We start from the raw sequence: 15,258 nt of genomic DNA, 5'->3' as shown, positions 1-15,258 counted from the left end.
CTATAAAGAGGAAAAGGAAGTCAAGAGGTGTGGTAAACAAAGCTTTTCATTGGCTGAGTCCTTGCAGGGAAAGAAGTCTGTCTTCTTCCTCTTGGGCTCTGCTGTTGAAACAGGGCGTGAGAGCTCCCCCTTCTGGTCTCCCAACCCTACTTAATGGAGGGTTCTGTTTGCTAATTTTTTTTTTTTACAGGGGCTCAAATGTTGAATTCATCTGGAGAGCTGTCTTACTTGGGAGAGTGTTAGTTCAAGAGATCAATGTGTAATGTGATAAAGATTCAAAGTAATTTTGTGAAATATGTAAAAGGAGAACCTAAAAAGATGGCGTGTTTTATAGCTGATTGGTAACAATTTGCTGGCAGGAGTCTTAATGTGACTCTATTATGGACCATGTTTTTATTAGCATCCATACGACACTCATCTGCTTTCTATTTTTTTTAGTATTTATTTATTTATTTGCTTGCACCAGGTCTTAGTTGCAGCAGGTGGGCTCCTTAGTTGCGGCATGTGGGCTTCTTAGTTGTGGCATGCATGTGGGATCTAGTTCCCCGACCAGAGATCAAACCTGGGCCCCTTGCATTGGGAGCACGGAGTCTTAACCACTGTGCCACCAGGGAAGTCCCAGACACTGATCTTCTTTCTAAAGCTATTTGTTATAATTCAGCAGGGTATGTATTGGATCTGAAAACTATGGGCAAAGTACTCTGTCTCCAATTGCTAATATCTGAATAAGTATGATGCTAGGGACCTCTCTGGTGGCGCAGTGGTTGGGAGTCTGCCTGCCAGTGCAGGGGCATGGGTTTGAACCCTGGTCCGGGAAGATCCCACATGCTGCGGAGCAACTAAGCCCGTGCGCCACAACTACTGAGCCTGCGCTCTAGAGCCTGCGAGCCAGAACTACTGAGCCTGCATGCCACAACTACTGAAGCCCATGTGCCTAGAGCCCATGCTCTGTAGCAAAAGAAGCCACGACAATGAGAAGCCCTCACACCGCTGCGAAGAGTGGCCTCCGCTTGCCGCAACTGGACAAAGTACAAAGACCCAACGCAGCCATAAATAAATAAATAAATAAATAAATAAATAAATAAATAAATAAGAAGGCTTGAAACAGTAGGAATGATGCTAGATTGTTAAAAGGAACTTTTGCAGTGACTTGCCAAAGGATTTATTTATTTATTTTTTAAACATCTTTATTGGAGTATAATTGCTTTACAGTGGTGTGTTATAAAAGCCCTTCTCAATAGAACCTTCCCCATTTCAGCCCCCTAGCAGCTGTATCCTCTGTAGGTGTATTCATGTTTGTGTGTATTCTTTCCTAGGCCTGTTATTTACCTTGGGTTATCCTTGGATTCAACTATATCATCGGAGGCTCGTAAGTGATATTAGATTTATTTAATTGCAAACTAACCCTTGGAAGACTTCCATTATTCTTTATCTTCCTTCTCTAATCTTTATAACACTTCAAAGAATCTCAACGTTGATACCTTGGTACCTTATACTTTTGAAATAATTTCATTTGGATGTAATTGATTAAAATTGCAGGGCTTTAAGCACATTTAGCACTGAATGGTTTTTTATTATTGTTGTTGTTTGTTGTTATAGTATGCTTCCATATATGTGTTTTTGAATAAATATTTATTTCTGGATTCACTGTCCAGATTGAGCAAATATAGACCTAATTTTATCCAAGCCAACTCTGTGCGTAAAATTCCTGTTTTTTTAATTCTTAAGGCATTTCCAGAATGCCTTGGAAACTGCTCACCGGTCACAGAAATGCACAGATTCTCAGATGGGAAGTTTTGTCAGTGGTTTAATAGTATAGAAGTTTGGGCCAAACGGGGTCAAATTTCTAGTCTGGAATTAGACCTGAGACTTAGGAAAATCTTGAATGCATCCAGTCAGAATTTTGGAAGGATGATTTCAAGATGCAGTTATTCTAAGAACTCCTGTTTCTTACACCACAAAATATTTTTAACATTTTTAAACGGATTTTGCTCGTGCTAGTTCTTAATGCGATGACCTCTTTGCTCTATATGGTCCTAACTTCTGCTGCATATCCACAGGGAGAAGGGAATGAATCGAGTAAACAGATTCTGTTTAGAGTAGAGCAAGTCTGGGGCTTGGTAAAACTGCCCTGCCGCCCAGAAGGGCAGAATCTGGGAGCAGTTGTAGACGGTGATTTGTCCCTAAGAGGAATCATGTTGCAGGCGGAGGCGGAGAAGGATATGTAACAGTAAGAATTGATCTGTAAAACCTTGAAGTGGCCTGTGTGTCAGCCATGGGAAGATTGAAGAAGGGCAGTGTTTATTTTAGGATTACAAGGTGAAGGTCAGCTTTCCAGAGTGATCTCTGTGATGTCTTACAGTCAGGGACCCAAGAGGTGAGGGAGACGTGATCCATGGTTCCAGGAACGAGGGAGTGGACGTTTTTCATCCCTCCTTTCCTTACTCCCATGCTTCTCTCTTGCCAGCCTTCAGTTTTACCCACGTTTTGCAAATATGGTATTCGTGACTGAAAGCGTTCAAAAGCTTGCTTTGCGGCTTGCCCCAACTCCTGAGGCAGGAAGTAGCAAAAACAACATGTTGAGGATGGGCAGGGGCTTGAAAGAGATGTCAGAGGGGCAGCTGGCCTTGAAGAGCACAGGCCCCATTGGTCCAGCAGGACGGATTTGCTTCTCATTCAGAATGCGTGTGCCTCTCAGACTTTATAAAAGGGCTGACTGTCGAGCTGTCACAGACTCCCAGCGACCAGAAGCAGGCTGCCACGAAGGATCTCTTCCCTTTGCTATTAGCTAAAACTTGCTGTGTCTCACTTCACTGCTTGAATGTCTTTAAACTCATTTGGCTCTCTGTTTGCAGGGTCATCAATGAGCTAATTGGAAATCTTGTTGGACATCTTTATTTCTTCCTCATGTTCAGATACCCAATGGACTTGGGAGGAAGGAATTTTCTATCCACGCCTCAGTTTTTGTAAGTGTTTCTTCCCCCTCTCGTTTGATAATCATCTTATTGTCCGTGTTTGTCAGCATCCTGATAAAAACTCTGTGAGGGGTGAGGTTTCCCTCTCAGTCTGATGGAGCAATGTGAGCCAATCAGGGACTTGCCCAGGTCACTCCAAGCCAAGGCCTGGTCTTCTCCTGGAGCCCTCGTAGCCAGGGGCCGCTGAGCCTAGATTCAGGCGTCCCGGGGAGCCGTGGGCCCTGCAGAGCAGGCGGCACGCCTGTGTGCATCCGGTGTGTGCAGCAGGGTGCCAGGGTGACAGGGTTATCAGTCTTACCTAAGATTTTGCCTGAGGAAGGGGTAAGAGGGTAAGTAGTCTCATTGGTTAGCAGTTTAAAACATCTTTATATTCAATATTATAGACCAGAATGTTTAAAGGACTTTTCAGCGTTAAAATGAGAGATGGGAGGCTTGTATAGTCCCGCCCCCTGGGAGGATGTGCGTGTTCTTTCTCTGTTTGCAGAGTTTACTAAAGTGAGGAGGCCAGGGGCACAGCTTTGGTTTCGAGACAGACTTGGGTTGGAATCCCATTCCCGTCGTCTACCAGTTCATATATTGTGAAAGTGACTTAGTAAATCCCCCGAGCTCTAGTTTGCGAGTCTGTGTGTTGGGGGGAGGCCCTGTCTCACGGGTCTGCAGGAGGTGGGCTTTACCGTTAGCAGCACAGTAGCGGATGCTCAGCAAATACAAGCTCTCAGCCTTGCTCCTGAAGTTGGGGCGGGGGGCGGGATTCTGATGAGCCCCCAGAGATGCTGACACACTTAAGCGTTCAAGTAGTGTGACCATTCTGTCAGTGAAGCAAAAGGCTGTCGAAGACGGGACAAGTGAAATCACCATCTGGGTGTCACAGCCGGCCTGACAATCACGCTTAATCTCCAGTCGGGCGTATGCAATAATAGCACTTAGAAGCTTAAAAAAAAAAAAAAAAAAGCAAAAAACCCTTTTCACATCTTGCTCGTTTTAATGTTTTCCAGTTTGTCATTCTTCCAGAGGGTCAATGAGGGCAGTAAACTTGAGTAGGCACCCCTTCCCTCTACTTTTATAGGTTAGAGGAAGGTTTTTTATGGTGAAATACAGTATACAAACAGAGAAGTACACTATTGTTGTATTTTTTTTTTTTTTGCGGTATGTGGGCCTCTCACTGTTGTGGCCTCTCCCGTTGCGGAGCACAGGCTCTGGACGCGCAGGCTCAACGGCCATGGCTCACGGGCCCAGCCGCTCCGCGGCATGTGGGATCTTCCCGGACTGGGGCACGAACCCGTGTCCCCTGCATCAGCAGGCGGACTCTCAACCACTGCGCCACCAGGGAAGCCCTGTTTTGTTTTGTTCTGTTTTTTTCGTTAAGAGCATAAGAAGAAACTTGTTTCTCGTGTGAGCCTTGAGTTGCCTTCAGGCTAAAAAAAAACCAAATGACCAGTCTGCTTTCTAATTATCAAAGGACGCAGTAACAGCAGGTTTGGATTTTTGATCTAGGTTTATCAAGTCAGATGGCAGATGCATCATTAAAAAAAAAAATTTGTTGCTTTGCGGGGCAGCCAAGAACTATTTTACTTTAAACAGCCATATTCTGACTTAATGGCTTGGAGAGATTTCTCAATTGTGGGCAACAACGTGTATGGGATTCTAGTGGCAAAATCGACATCCCACTGGAGCCTGCCTTCCACTTGAGCTTTCCCTGTTGGTGGAAGCCCTTCTGTTAAATTTTGCATAAAGATCAGATGACAAAATGTAGCTCCTTGCAAAAGCAGTAACTGCTTTGAAATTACCATAAATCTTTGTTGATTATGTATAATTGGGTATCTTTTTATACTAATTACTTGCATTTAATTTCACTATCTGTTTAAGCAGTGGCGATGGCTTCCATATTGTCTCAGAGTAAGAAGCAAAGCAAGACAGCCTTGGTGTTGCCTTTTTTAAGTCTTCCAATTTATTACATACTTTGGAGGAATGTTATTGTGCCAGAACGTCATGAATGTTGGGAAACCAGCGCTTGGAAATACATGTTGATGTAATGATAAAACTGTATTTGTTTAAAAAGGAGGATGCGAGTTATAGAATTCTAAGTCGTATCACTATTTTGCATTCCACTTAGAAAAGTAGACAGATCCTCTTCTGTGCACAGTTATTTTTCTGTTTACAAGGGGTTTAATTGTCTTTGGGGAGGGAGCGTGCAACTAACTGGGTTGATGTAAACACATGAGGACTCCGGTCACTAACTGTTGTCACCTGAATCTCATGCTGTGTGTCCTGCGGAAGTGTGAGGTGTAGGAAGTGGTGTGGGGCACGAGCTCCAGAGTCAGGCTGCCTGGGTTTGAATCCTGTCTGTCACTTTAGAAGAGCTTTGCTCAATTCTGCCTCAGTTTTCCCATCTATAAAATGGGGTAATAGTAGGGCCAACCTCATAGGGCAGTCGTGAAGATGAGAGGCACTTATAAACATGCAGCACCTGGTGTAAAGGAGATGCTTTATGATAAGGTTGAACTCTGCAGGCTTCCTGATGTGGGCAAGTCACCCCTCGTGGTTTGCTCTTGGTGCCATGAGGGGTTTAAAAAGAGGTATCAGATCACGGTCTCTGCCTTCAAGACAGAAATTGAATCATCAGGATCTGATTAGTGGAATAGGTTAAAATACATTCTCAGTTTACTAATAGTCAAGGAAGGGAAGTAGTTAGAAAAACTATTGTGAACATAGAGTCCTGGGTTTACATTTTCTTAGCGGTTCTGGGACTTAATTTATTAATTTTGTAAGGTGAGAAATCAGCTAACCTTTTCGGGCCTCAGCTTTCCCACCATCTATGAGAGAAAGATTGCAGTTGGAGGGCAAACTATGAATCAACTTTAAAACACACCCAAATTCCAGGACAGAAAGCTGTCTTCCCTGCTGTCCCTTGATGGACGCCCAAGAACCCAGCAGCATCGTGGTGATGCCGGGCGGTGCTCAAACACGCTGGCTGCAGATTTGTCCTTTGGAACTGAATTTATTTTGTATCCTTTGAGCCAGTTAGAGCCATAGTTACATAAACTAAAATGCTATATAGATGGTTCTTTCTGGTTGTTGGGCTCGTGGGTGTAATATTTTTGTTTCCATACTGTTCCTGCACGAATTGCTTTTATAATCAGGGAAAAAAAAAGTTAGAGTGTGAAGTTAGTGCGAAAGCTTAGTAAATTAAAAAGAAAACATAAAAAGTGAGTGACTTCTGTGGTCAGGGCATTGAGCTAAGTGCTTGAAAAGGCAAAGTGCAATAAGACATTGTCCTGAGCCTCTCCGTGGCCACAGACGAACGTAATTCAATGTGACAGATGCCGTGGGAACCCCAGGAAGGGAGATGGGATGGACAACTGCGTGGAGAAGTGACTGTGCTTTTCTCTCCTTTTGTTTCTTCCCCCCCTCTGCTCTAGGTACCGCTGGCTGCCCAGCAGGAGAGGAGGGGTGTCAGGGTTTGGTGTGCCCCCCGCTAGCATGAGGCGAGCCGCCGACCAGAACGGCGGAGGCGGGAGACACAACTGGGGACAGGGCTTTAGGCTCGGGGACCAGTGACGGAGTGGCCTCTGGCCTGCCCACCAGCCTCCACTCAGATGACGTTTCCTCCCAGTGCCGGGTGACCTTTACCACCGAGTTCTAGCTAACGCTGTTGGACCTGACCCACACTGAATGTAGTCTTTCAGTACAAGACAACAGTTTTTTAAATCCTGAAGAAAAAATACATGTTCCTCGAGTTTCGTGATTCTCATTCAAGTCCTTACTGCTAAGAAGAACAAATATCAACTGGGCAGATTTCGGAACTGACCTTAGTTTTTGGTGTCTTCTCTTCCTTTTCCATCTGAATCATGGGTTTCGGCAGGTCCCACTCTGCTGGCACCAAGCTGGGTATCCGGTGTTGGGTCACCAGACCCCTGTCCTGGGGGCTCTTAGCTCTTTCTCGCACCCGCGCCTGCCTCCTCCTTCCCCAGCCTCACACTCCCAGCTAGAGGAGATTGCCCATGAATTGGTCCTGCCTCTGACAAGTTCGCTTTATTTGTTGGCTTTTGCCAAGGCTTGGCCACAGAGGCCTTGTTCCCAGCGTTTTATGGTGGCAGAACCGTAACCGTAGTGCAGAAGGCGGACAGCAGATGAAGAGCTTCCTCAGCTTTTGGGATAGTCGTGGCCTGATATCAGTTGCCACCGTTTGCCACCTCTTCAGCTGTTCTGATAAAAAAAGCACCGCTGAGTCAGTGAGGACCACAGATCGGTATTAATGAGGCCTGAAGGTCCTTGCTAGGCATTTTTTATCCTAAGTGATCAAAACCCTAGTGGAGTTGCATCTTACACAGGGGCTGTGTTTAACCGTGGGCATAATCCCAATGCATCTCGTGTAGGGCATACTGGCTCTGTGTGTACCCAGAGTAGTGGATTTGTATTGTGCTAGAAAGTTCCAAAGCACATTGGCCACAGGGAGAAGCTCTCTTTGAGAGGTGCCTGGGCATTGATTGATTTGACTTCCTTCTCCTTCTGGGTGTATGTTTATTGAGTAGAGTGGAGGGAGAACCTTAAACCCTCTTTAAGTTGTCTTTTTTTTTAAACCGAGCCCCCATTCCCCACCCCCATGGCTATATGCTTCAGTTACTTGTGAGGAGGGTGCAGCTCCTCTGTATGTAGATCTTATTTAGAAGCTGTTGTAAGCACATCTAAGTGAATCACGTGATTTTGGGTGTAATGGCTTTAGAATCATCTGTGTTTGAGGAGCTTTTTTATTTCGAGTCATGAAGGTACATCAGACCATCTTCACCCACAGCTCCTTTTTTTACAGGTGGGCTTTTTCCATCAGAGCTAGGCTTGTCACCGGATAGCTTTTTGAAGGCTGCGACGTTTCACACAGGTTCTTATTTTATATTTTTATTCTGAAAGCAAACTGCTAGGAGCAGTGCTGAGTGGCTGCCATACTTTGAGTCAACTAGAGAAGGCTTTGAACATTTTGACCAGCGGTTCTGTGCAGGAGACACTGTGTGCTAAGAGTATGACTCTTCGCCCCGCTCTGAAGCAGTGACGTGTGTTATTCTAGGAAGTGGGGATTTGAAATCCGCTCCTCGTTTTTCATGAAGTTTGTTCGAGTGTACCTCTTCATATTTAATTTATATGGTAAAATAGGCGGCGGGGAGAATCTGAACCCTAACTGTCATATGTTTGCTGTTGACCTGTGGCCAGAATAAAATTTACTCGTAAAATTTTAGAAACCCTTCTTCCTGTTACGTCATGCTTGCACTCACTGTGCAGGAGTGGAGACTCATTGTATGTGTAAGAAGATTCTCACGGTAAGTGAGCTAGTCTCCTACACGCTGTCACAGCAGCTTAACTGCCTGAGAGCAGTAGTCTTTCTGAAGGTTACAAGTATTCCTTAGAATTCTTCAGTTCAAGGCAAAATGTTCATTAAATTCTTCCTCTTAAACACATTTAAGAAGCTGATAATTTTTATTAATTTTGTCTGGATTACCTATCTTTGGGGAATAACTTTAGCTAAGCAAGCTATTTGAGATTTGATTTGGCAAGGCAAGACATGACAGCAGATTCTCTTTGTGAAAGAAAACAAATTCTAATTTTGTATAGAGAAATTCCCGTTTTGTAACTAATCCTTTTTATTGGTAAGAATTGTAAATTAAAATGCACAGCTTCATGGTTGTGTGTCTTAAGTTCCTCTATCCCTACTCTGCTGCCTCTTTTGGATACGACGTAATTTATGTAGCTAGTCATCTCTTGGTGGGCATTGAGGAGTGTCCAGTGTGTGTTGCTATTATAGCCGCACAGCAAACTTTTTTTTTTTTAATTTTTTTTTGGCTGCGTTGGGTCTTTGTTGCTGCGCGCAGGCTTTCTCTAGTTGCGGTGAGCGGGACTTCTCTTGTTGTGGAGCACAAGCTCTAGGTGCGCGGGCTTCAGTAGTTGCAGCATGCGGGCTCAATAGTTGTGGCTCACGGGCTGTAGAGCGCAGGCTCAGTAGTTGTGGCGCATGGGCTTAGACGCTCCGTGGCATGTGGGATCTTCCCTGACCAGGGCCCGAACCCGTGTCCCCCGCATTGGCAGGCGGATTCTTAACCACTGCGCCACCAGGGAAGTCCCAGCAAACATTTTTGTACCTCCTTCTGTTCACGTGTTGGAAAATACCTGTAGGATTAATTCTTGGAAGCAGGATTTTTAGGTTTTCATTATAAGGAAGCAGGATGCTTCAGAACATTGGGTTAGGGGTTATATCTGATTGTAGTATGCTGTATAGCATTTTTGTCACCTCCACCCATGGGTCTGAGTCTTGGAACTGGACAGAATTAGTTTAATCCCCTTTCTGTATTTTCTTTCTAAGGATCCATGGACTGTGAAAGGCAGGTGCAGTGACACTCCTGAACCATCCAAGTCTAGCCCCGGCCTTAGGCAGGCTCTCTTCCTTCATCGCAAGTTGGGTGATGGGAAGGAACAGGGCTGTGCACCCCTATTCTGGTGCTGGAGAAACACCGAGAAAATAGGAACAGTCCTGCTTGTTTTGGAGGATAGCACATTGCCAGTATCACTGTGTTCTAAGCTACCTTTTGAAGAACACGGATGTAATAGGTGATGCTGCAGCTGCCAACAGCTGCATCTGTTGCCAACTCTTTCTGAGGTCCCGGCCCCTTTGAAATTTTCAACATTCACTTAACAAACCTTAACCTTTGGAAAAATTCACCCCTGTCTGCTTGGACTTCTCACTGTTAGTATCTTGAAAGGCTGGGCTGAGAGAATATGTGTCTCCTGGCAGTTTGCTTGCTTTCCAGAGTGGCTCTGGTGATTCTAATTGGAATTGAGGGGAATATCATGTCATGTAATTCCTTCCATGTACGGTTTATGCCCAGAACGCTTCCCCGTGCTCCTCCTATTTTCCCACCACTGTTCCTTAGGGTAGAATCCCATTTTCTACAGCACACCTGGGTATTGTTTTTTTTTTTTTAAATTAATCTCTCCCCTTTCTTTTTTCTTTTTACATATTTGTTGATTTATTTTGGCTGCACCAGGCCTTCGTTGCAGCACATGTAGGATCTTCGTTGTGGTGTGCAGGATTTTTAGTTGCAGCATGCGAACTCTTAGTTGCGGCATGTAAACTCTTTAGTTGTGGCATGCATGTGGGATCTAGTTCCCCGACCAGGGATGGCCCGGGCCCCCTGCATTGGGAGCACAGAGTCTTACCCACTGGACCACCAGGGAAGTCCCCTCACCTGGGTATTGAGCGTTAATGTGACAGGTACTTCACGAATAATTTAAGCCTCCAATCTCTGGTTTCCAATCTGGCTATACGTGCGAATCACTTGGGGCTTTTGAAGAATGCAGATTTCTTGTTTCGTTTTCATTCTGCATCTTTTTCAAGTTCCCAGTGATTCTGATATTCAGCTGGGTTTGGGAATCAATGTTTAAACCCGCTTGTGAAGTAAGTAGTATTATCCCCATTTCCCAAATAAGGAAACTTGAGAGATTAAGTCATTTAAGAGCAAGCAGCTAGAAGTTACCAAAGATAAGATATGAACTCAACTCTAAGTTAAGACCTCTGCTGCTGCAGTTGAGGAAGCCAACGTTGAGAATCTGGCATTAAGTGACGAAAAAGATTCTTTTCTTGCCAGGCTGAAGGCAGGCCAACATGTTGGGAAACATTAGTTGAAGGTATAAATTGCTATCATCCCTGGGGGGGAATTGCCTTGTAGCCTGGGAAGAAAAAAACATATATTAATATGATATTAATAAATAATATAATATAGTGTAATACAGTGTCTGCTGAGTGGTGCCTGGGCAGATGCAAATAGAACCTAATCTCTGTCTTCACAGCGTGTTCTCTACGAAGGCACACAGCTTGGCCGGTAGTAGGTACTCACGTATTTGTTGAATAGGTGAGCACAAATTATAATACAACTTGATAAGCTGCTAGAGTAGAAATAAGTAAAAAGTTGTATTGGATAGAGGGGTTAGGTCTTGAAAAATCGATGGGAAATTCCAGGCTGAGAAGGAGAACGAATGAGCAGTGGGAACCATTGAAAGATTTTCACATTTGTTCCTTAAAAAGTGACTGGCTGAAGCATTGGGAGGCGGGGAGAGGGCTGAGAGGGGCAGCTGAAGATCAGGTGGCTGAGCTTTGAGTTTGTTGCTGTGGCGCAGACACAAGGCCGTGGGTCGGTATGAGGTTGGCCTGAACCAAGGCCGTGGGACTGGGGGCTGGGGGCTGGATTGGAGAGACCTCTGTGAGGGAGCTGTTGGGAGTTAGTGAGGAAAAGTGGGACTTGTGAGCCCAGGACATCAGGACTCAGCATACGTTTCCCATAGAAACGAGTTTGGTTAAAAAATGCTGTACATGGTGCAGCACACTATAGATAATTGGGTGCCAGTGGACCAGCCTGGAAACCCAGCCACTATTTCTCAGTGTATTTCTGTGGAAAAACAAAGTTTTATTATTATGAGCTCTGAATCCATGAATGGGAAAATAAACTTTTCGAACATGACCTCTTCCTGAGTTGGGGACAGCTGTCCAGAAGGCCCCAAGTGAAAGAGAAACAGTTCTCTTGATTCCTGTCGTCCACCCTGTCCCCCTCCTTCAGCTCTCCCCGTCTTTTACATCATTTCATCAAGGAGAGGCCTATCTAGGGTTGTAGGCGAGGTAGAATGTCTCCCCATAGGGTCCACTGGCACCCTGCTCTCTGATGAGACTTATCCATCTATAATCATTTTTTTAATGTCTCTCTCCTGTGGTTTGTTAGCATCTTGGGGGCAGTGACTGCACCTGATTCAAGGCTGTGTTCCCAGTCCGTAGCACGGCGCCTGCCGCAGACAGGTGCTTCTGTGTTCGAGGCACTGAACTAAAATTTGGACCGGGTAAGAGGTTGCGTAGGAATTTGGCCTATTTAGGGAGAGAGCGAATGGCCTGGCCTCCTAGGAGCCTTAATGGGTTGGGGGGTGTGGGGAGGTTGTCGTACAGGGGAATCAAGCCTCCTGAAAGAGGATGTTGGAAGAGGTTGGAGATACTGGGAAGAATGGATTCAAAGTTGAGAAACTTTTTAAAACGGCAGTTAATAGCTTTTGTTTGCAGTTGTGTAATTGCCTGCTAATGGGAGTGGATACTTGGGGTGATTTGGGCAAAAGGAGACTCAGTGTAGACCGAAGGCAGGCAGAAACATTTGGGAAGATTAATCGAAGGTATAAATTTAGCTTTCTGTCCCTTGAGGACTTCTGTGGCCTGTACAAATGCGTATGCATTTAGTGAGAAGGAGAAACCCCTGCCATGGCGTCTGGGCCAGAGAGACCCCCAGGGAGTGCGGGATTGAATTCAGGTGCAAGGCTGCAGGATCACTTAGGAAGTGTTTACTAAGCGCGATGTGTCATTTGAAGCCTCAGCCTGACCCAGATGAACTTGATCCCCCTCTCTCCTCAGTCAGCGTGTTGGCCTTTTCCTGAGGGCTGGCACTGGTAGAGCGAGTATCCTTGTTAACGATGGGCAATCACTGTTAGCTTAAGGGAGACTTTGGGTTTTGATGGAAACTGTCCTGATACAGAAGTTGTAAACCTGGTGCTTAGGATATAAGATGCATCTGTCCCCATAACCAGGCCCTTGTCCCCTGGAGGTTGCCCCCTTGCGGGGGGAGGAGGGACTGGGACTTTTCATGATCCTTTCCATCAGTTAGGGTTCTTTGATTTCAGGTACCCAAAAAGGACTCTGGTTAACTTAAGCAAAAGGGAATTTATTGGAAGGGTATAGACTTATCTCAGAGATTCCAAGGATCTGCTGAGAAGCCTGACACGGAGAGTGTATCAGGGATCCAGGGATCGGGAACCGATCTTACCTAAATCAGCTCCACCCTTTATTCTGTGCTTGCATCTCTCCCTTTACGATTGAAGTCCTGGGTCTTAGTGACCTCACTTTGGCCTTAAGTCTCCCTGTTAAGAGGGGAGAGGTAATTTTCCAAAAGCAAAGCAAAGCGCTGTTGCATCATAAGGGGGAAGAGGGTGCCGGATGCCTGAAAAGCCCTGGCTGGCCCACTGGTGCGTGTAAACCACATGTGTGACCTCCTGGAGGAGCGTCTGGCTTTCCCTCAGGAAGAAGGCGGGTGCCCTGGATGACAACAGTATTCAAAATGCTTTCTATTCACTAGATCATTTAAACCTTACAATTACTCATTTTGAAAGTTATTATTTAAACCATTGCACAGATGAAGAAATGGGGTCCTAAGAAGTTAAATTATCTGTCCAGGGTATGATGGAGCCAGGATTCAGATCCACCCAATTCTGCTTGAATGTAAGTTCTTGCTTGTTTGTTGATATCATACTGAGCTAACAAAGATAAATATAAAATTCATAAAATTTAAATGGAAAGGAGTTTCTGTTTTTTCACACTAAATGCAATATGAAGCCATTAAAGGACTTCAAATCAAAAAGTAAATTACATAAATTACTAATACCAGTCAAAATGGAACCTAGGATGAATTAGGTATTCTATTTTATAGAAAATAATGTTATTTTATTAATATGTGTAATGTAGCTAAATGACCGGAAAGGAATAGGTAAGAGGCATGATGAAAACAAATAGACATTTCTAAATTAACTACCCCCCAAAATTCCCTAATCAGTCTCTAGATAAAGTATCTTTTCCCGGCTTCCTCCTGTCCAATCTTGTGATTCTGTAATACCTCCTGTAAATTATTGTTCTTAACTCAACAGTGATTGCCCAATTCTATATAAAGAGGAAAACACTTGCCGTTCATATTATCCATATTATTGCTTCAGTATCTCCTCCCATCTCCTGTCTCCAGCTCGTCTACAGAGCATAAGCAGTGTAGATTTTGCTGAAGATTTTTGGGGGGATAGGCATGGAACATCTAGGGAAAGTGACTCCCCACATTCTTGAGAGCAGGGACTGTGTCGGTCTGTTCACCACCACATCCCCAGTACCTAGCGCAAAGATTGGCATGCATAGCTTCTTTTCTTTTTTTAAAATTTATTTATTTACTGATTTATTTTTGGCTGCATTGGGTCTTCGTTGCTGCATGCGGGTTTTCTCTACTTGCGGCGAGCGGGGGCTACCCTTCGTTGTGGTGTGCAGGCTTCTCATTGCGGTGGCTTCTCTTGTTGTGGAGCACGGGCTCTAGGCACTCGGGCTCAGTAGTTGCGGCTTGGGGGCTCTAGAGCACAGGCTCAGTAGTTGTGGCGCATGGGCTTAGTTGCTCCGCGGCATGTGGGATCTTCCCGGACCAGGGCTCGAACCCGTGTCCCCTGCACTGGCAGGCAGATTCTTAACCACTGCGCCACCAGGGAAGCCCCAGGCTTCTTGACATAAATATTCGTTGAAGGAGTGAATCCATTTCATAACCTAAATTCCCTTCAGCTATCAACTGGCTCCCTGCCTTTCTCTTCATCCTCTCCTCATGTGGCTTTTCCAGTCCCCTCTAATTCCTTGGTCAGTTTAGCTCTGCCTCCAAAACGCTTTACTCAGCAAAATAAAAGCCTTGCAGTTAATCAGACCTACTCACCTCAGAAAGGCTTACCAAAGTTATTCAGTAGATAAAAAGTAAGACTCTTGGTCAGTGAAGCAGGGGAATTCTGCTGCTAAAAATTTAAGATCATTTCATTACGTACAAACTCCCCAAGTTGTGATACGCACCCTGTAGTGCATTGAATGGTGGCCCCCAAAAGATATGTCCATAGACTAATTTCCAGACCCTGTGAATGTGACCTTATTTGGAAAAAGGGTCTTTGCAGATGTAATTAAGGGTCTTGATGAGGCGATCATCCTGGATTATCTTGATGAACCCTGAATCCCATGACAAGTGTCCAATAAGAGACACACAGGGGATATTTAACAGACAAAGAAGAGAAGACACAGACACACAGAGGAGAAGGTGATGTGAAGACAGGCAGAGATGGGCGTGATGTGGCCAAAAGCCAAGGAACACCTGAAGCTCCCAGAAGCTGGAAGAGGCAAGGCACAGAATCCTTACAGATTTTGGAGTGAGTGTGGTCCCGCTGACACCTTGATTTTGGATTTCTGGCCTCCTGAACTGTGAGAAAATAAAGCTCTGTTGTTTTACACTATCAAGTTTGTGGTGATTCGTTACAGCAGCCCTCGGAAATGCATACACCTCCTATAAAGTGCTGTAGTGAACTGCCAACTGTCTTCTCTGAATTTCTTAAATGCAGTGTGCCTCTTTCTGCCTTTCACACCTGGAACGCTCTCAGAATCCCTGACCTAGCAAGGTGTCTTGGAAATCATATTTCATCCCTTCAGGTGAACCAGTCA

General features: G+C 45.0%; 1 protein-coding gene across 4 annotated transcripts in view; it reads left to right on the top strand.

Annotated features, from left to right (window-relative positions):
* DERL1 (derlin 1) overlaps positions 1-15,258 on the top strand; it is a 112,742-nt gene that overhangs the window by 16,392 nt on the left and 81,092 nt on the right. For 3 of the 4 annotated variants that reach the window (XM_073794710.1, XM_019932055.3, XM_073794709.1), the window contains exons 6-7: positions 1,317-1,369; positions 2,856-2,966. In XM_073794710.1, the coding sequence (XP_073650811.1) occupies positions 1,317-1,369; positions 2,856-2,966 (164 nt within the window). Of the gene's footprint in view, positions 1-1,316; positions 1,370-2,855; positions 2,967-6,394; positions 15,054-15,258 lie in introns of those variants that run through there. The other variant, XM_019932053.3, reaches the window with a different exon arrangement.

Source organism: Tursiops truncatus, chromosome 17, assembly GCF_011762595.2.
Source record: "Tursiops truncatus isolate mTurTru1 chromosome 17, mTurTru1.mat.Y, whole genome shotgun sequence".
Classification (NCBI taxonomy): Eukaryota; Metazoa; Chordata; class Mammalia; order Artiodactyla; family Delphinidae; genus Tursiops; species Tursiops truncatus.
Note: the sequence above shows the minus strand (reverse complement) of the source record. Positions and strands in the feature narration are given on the sequence as shown.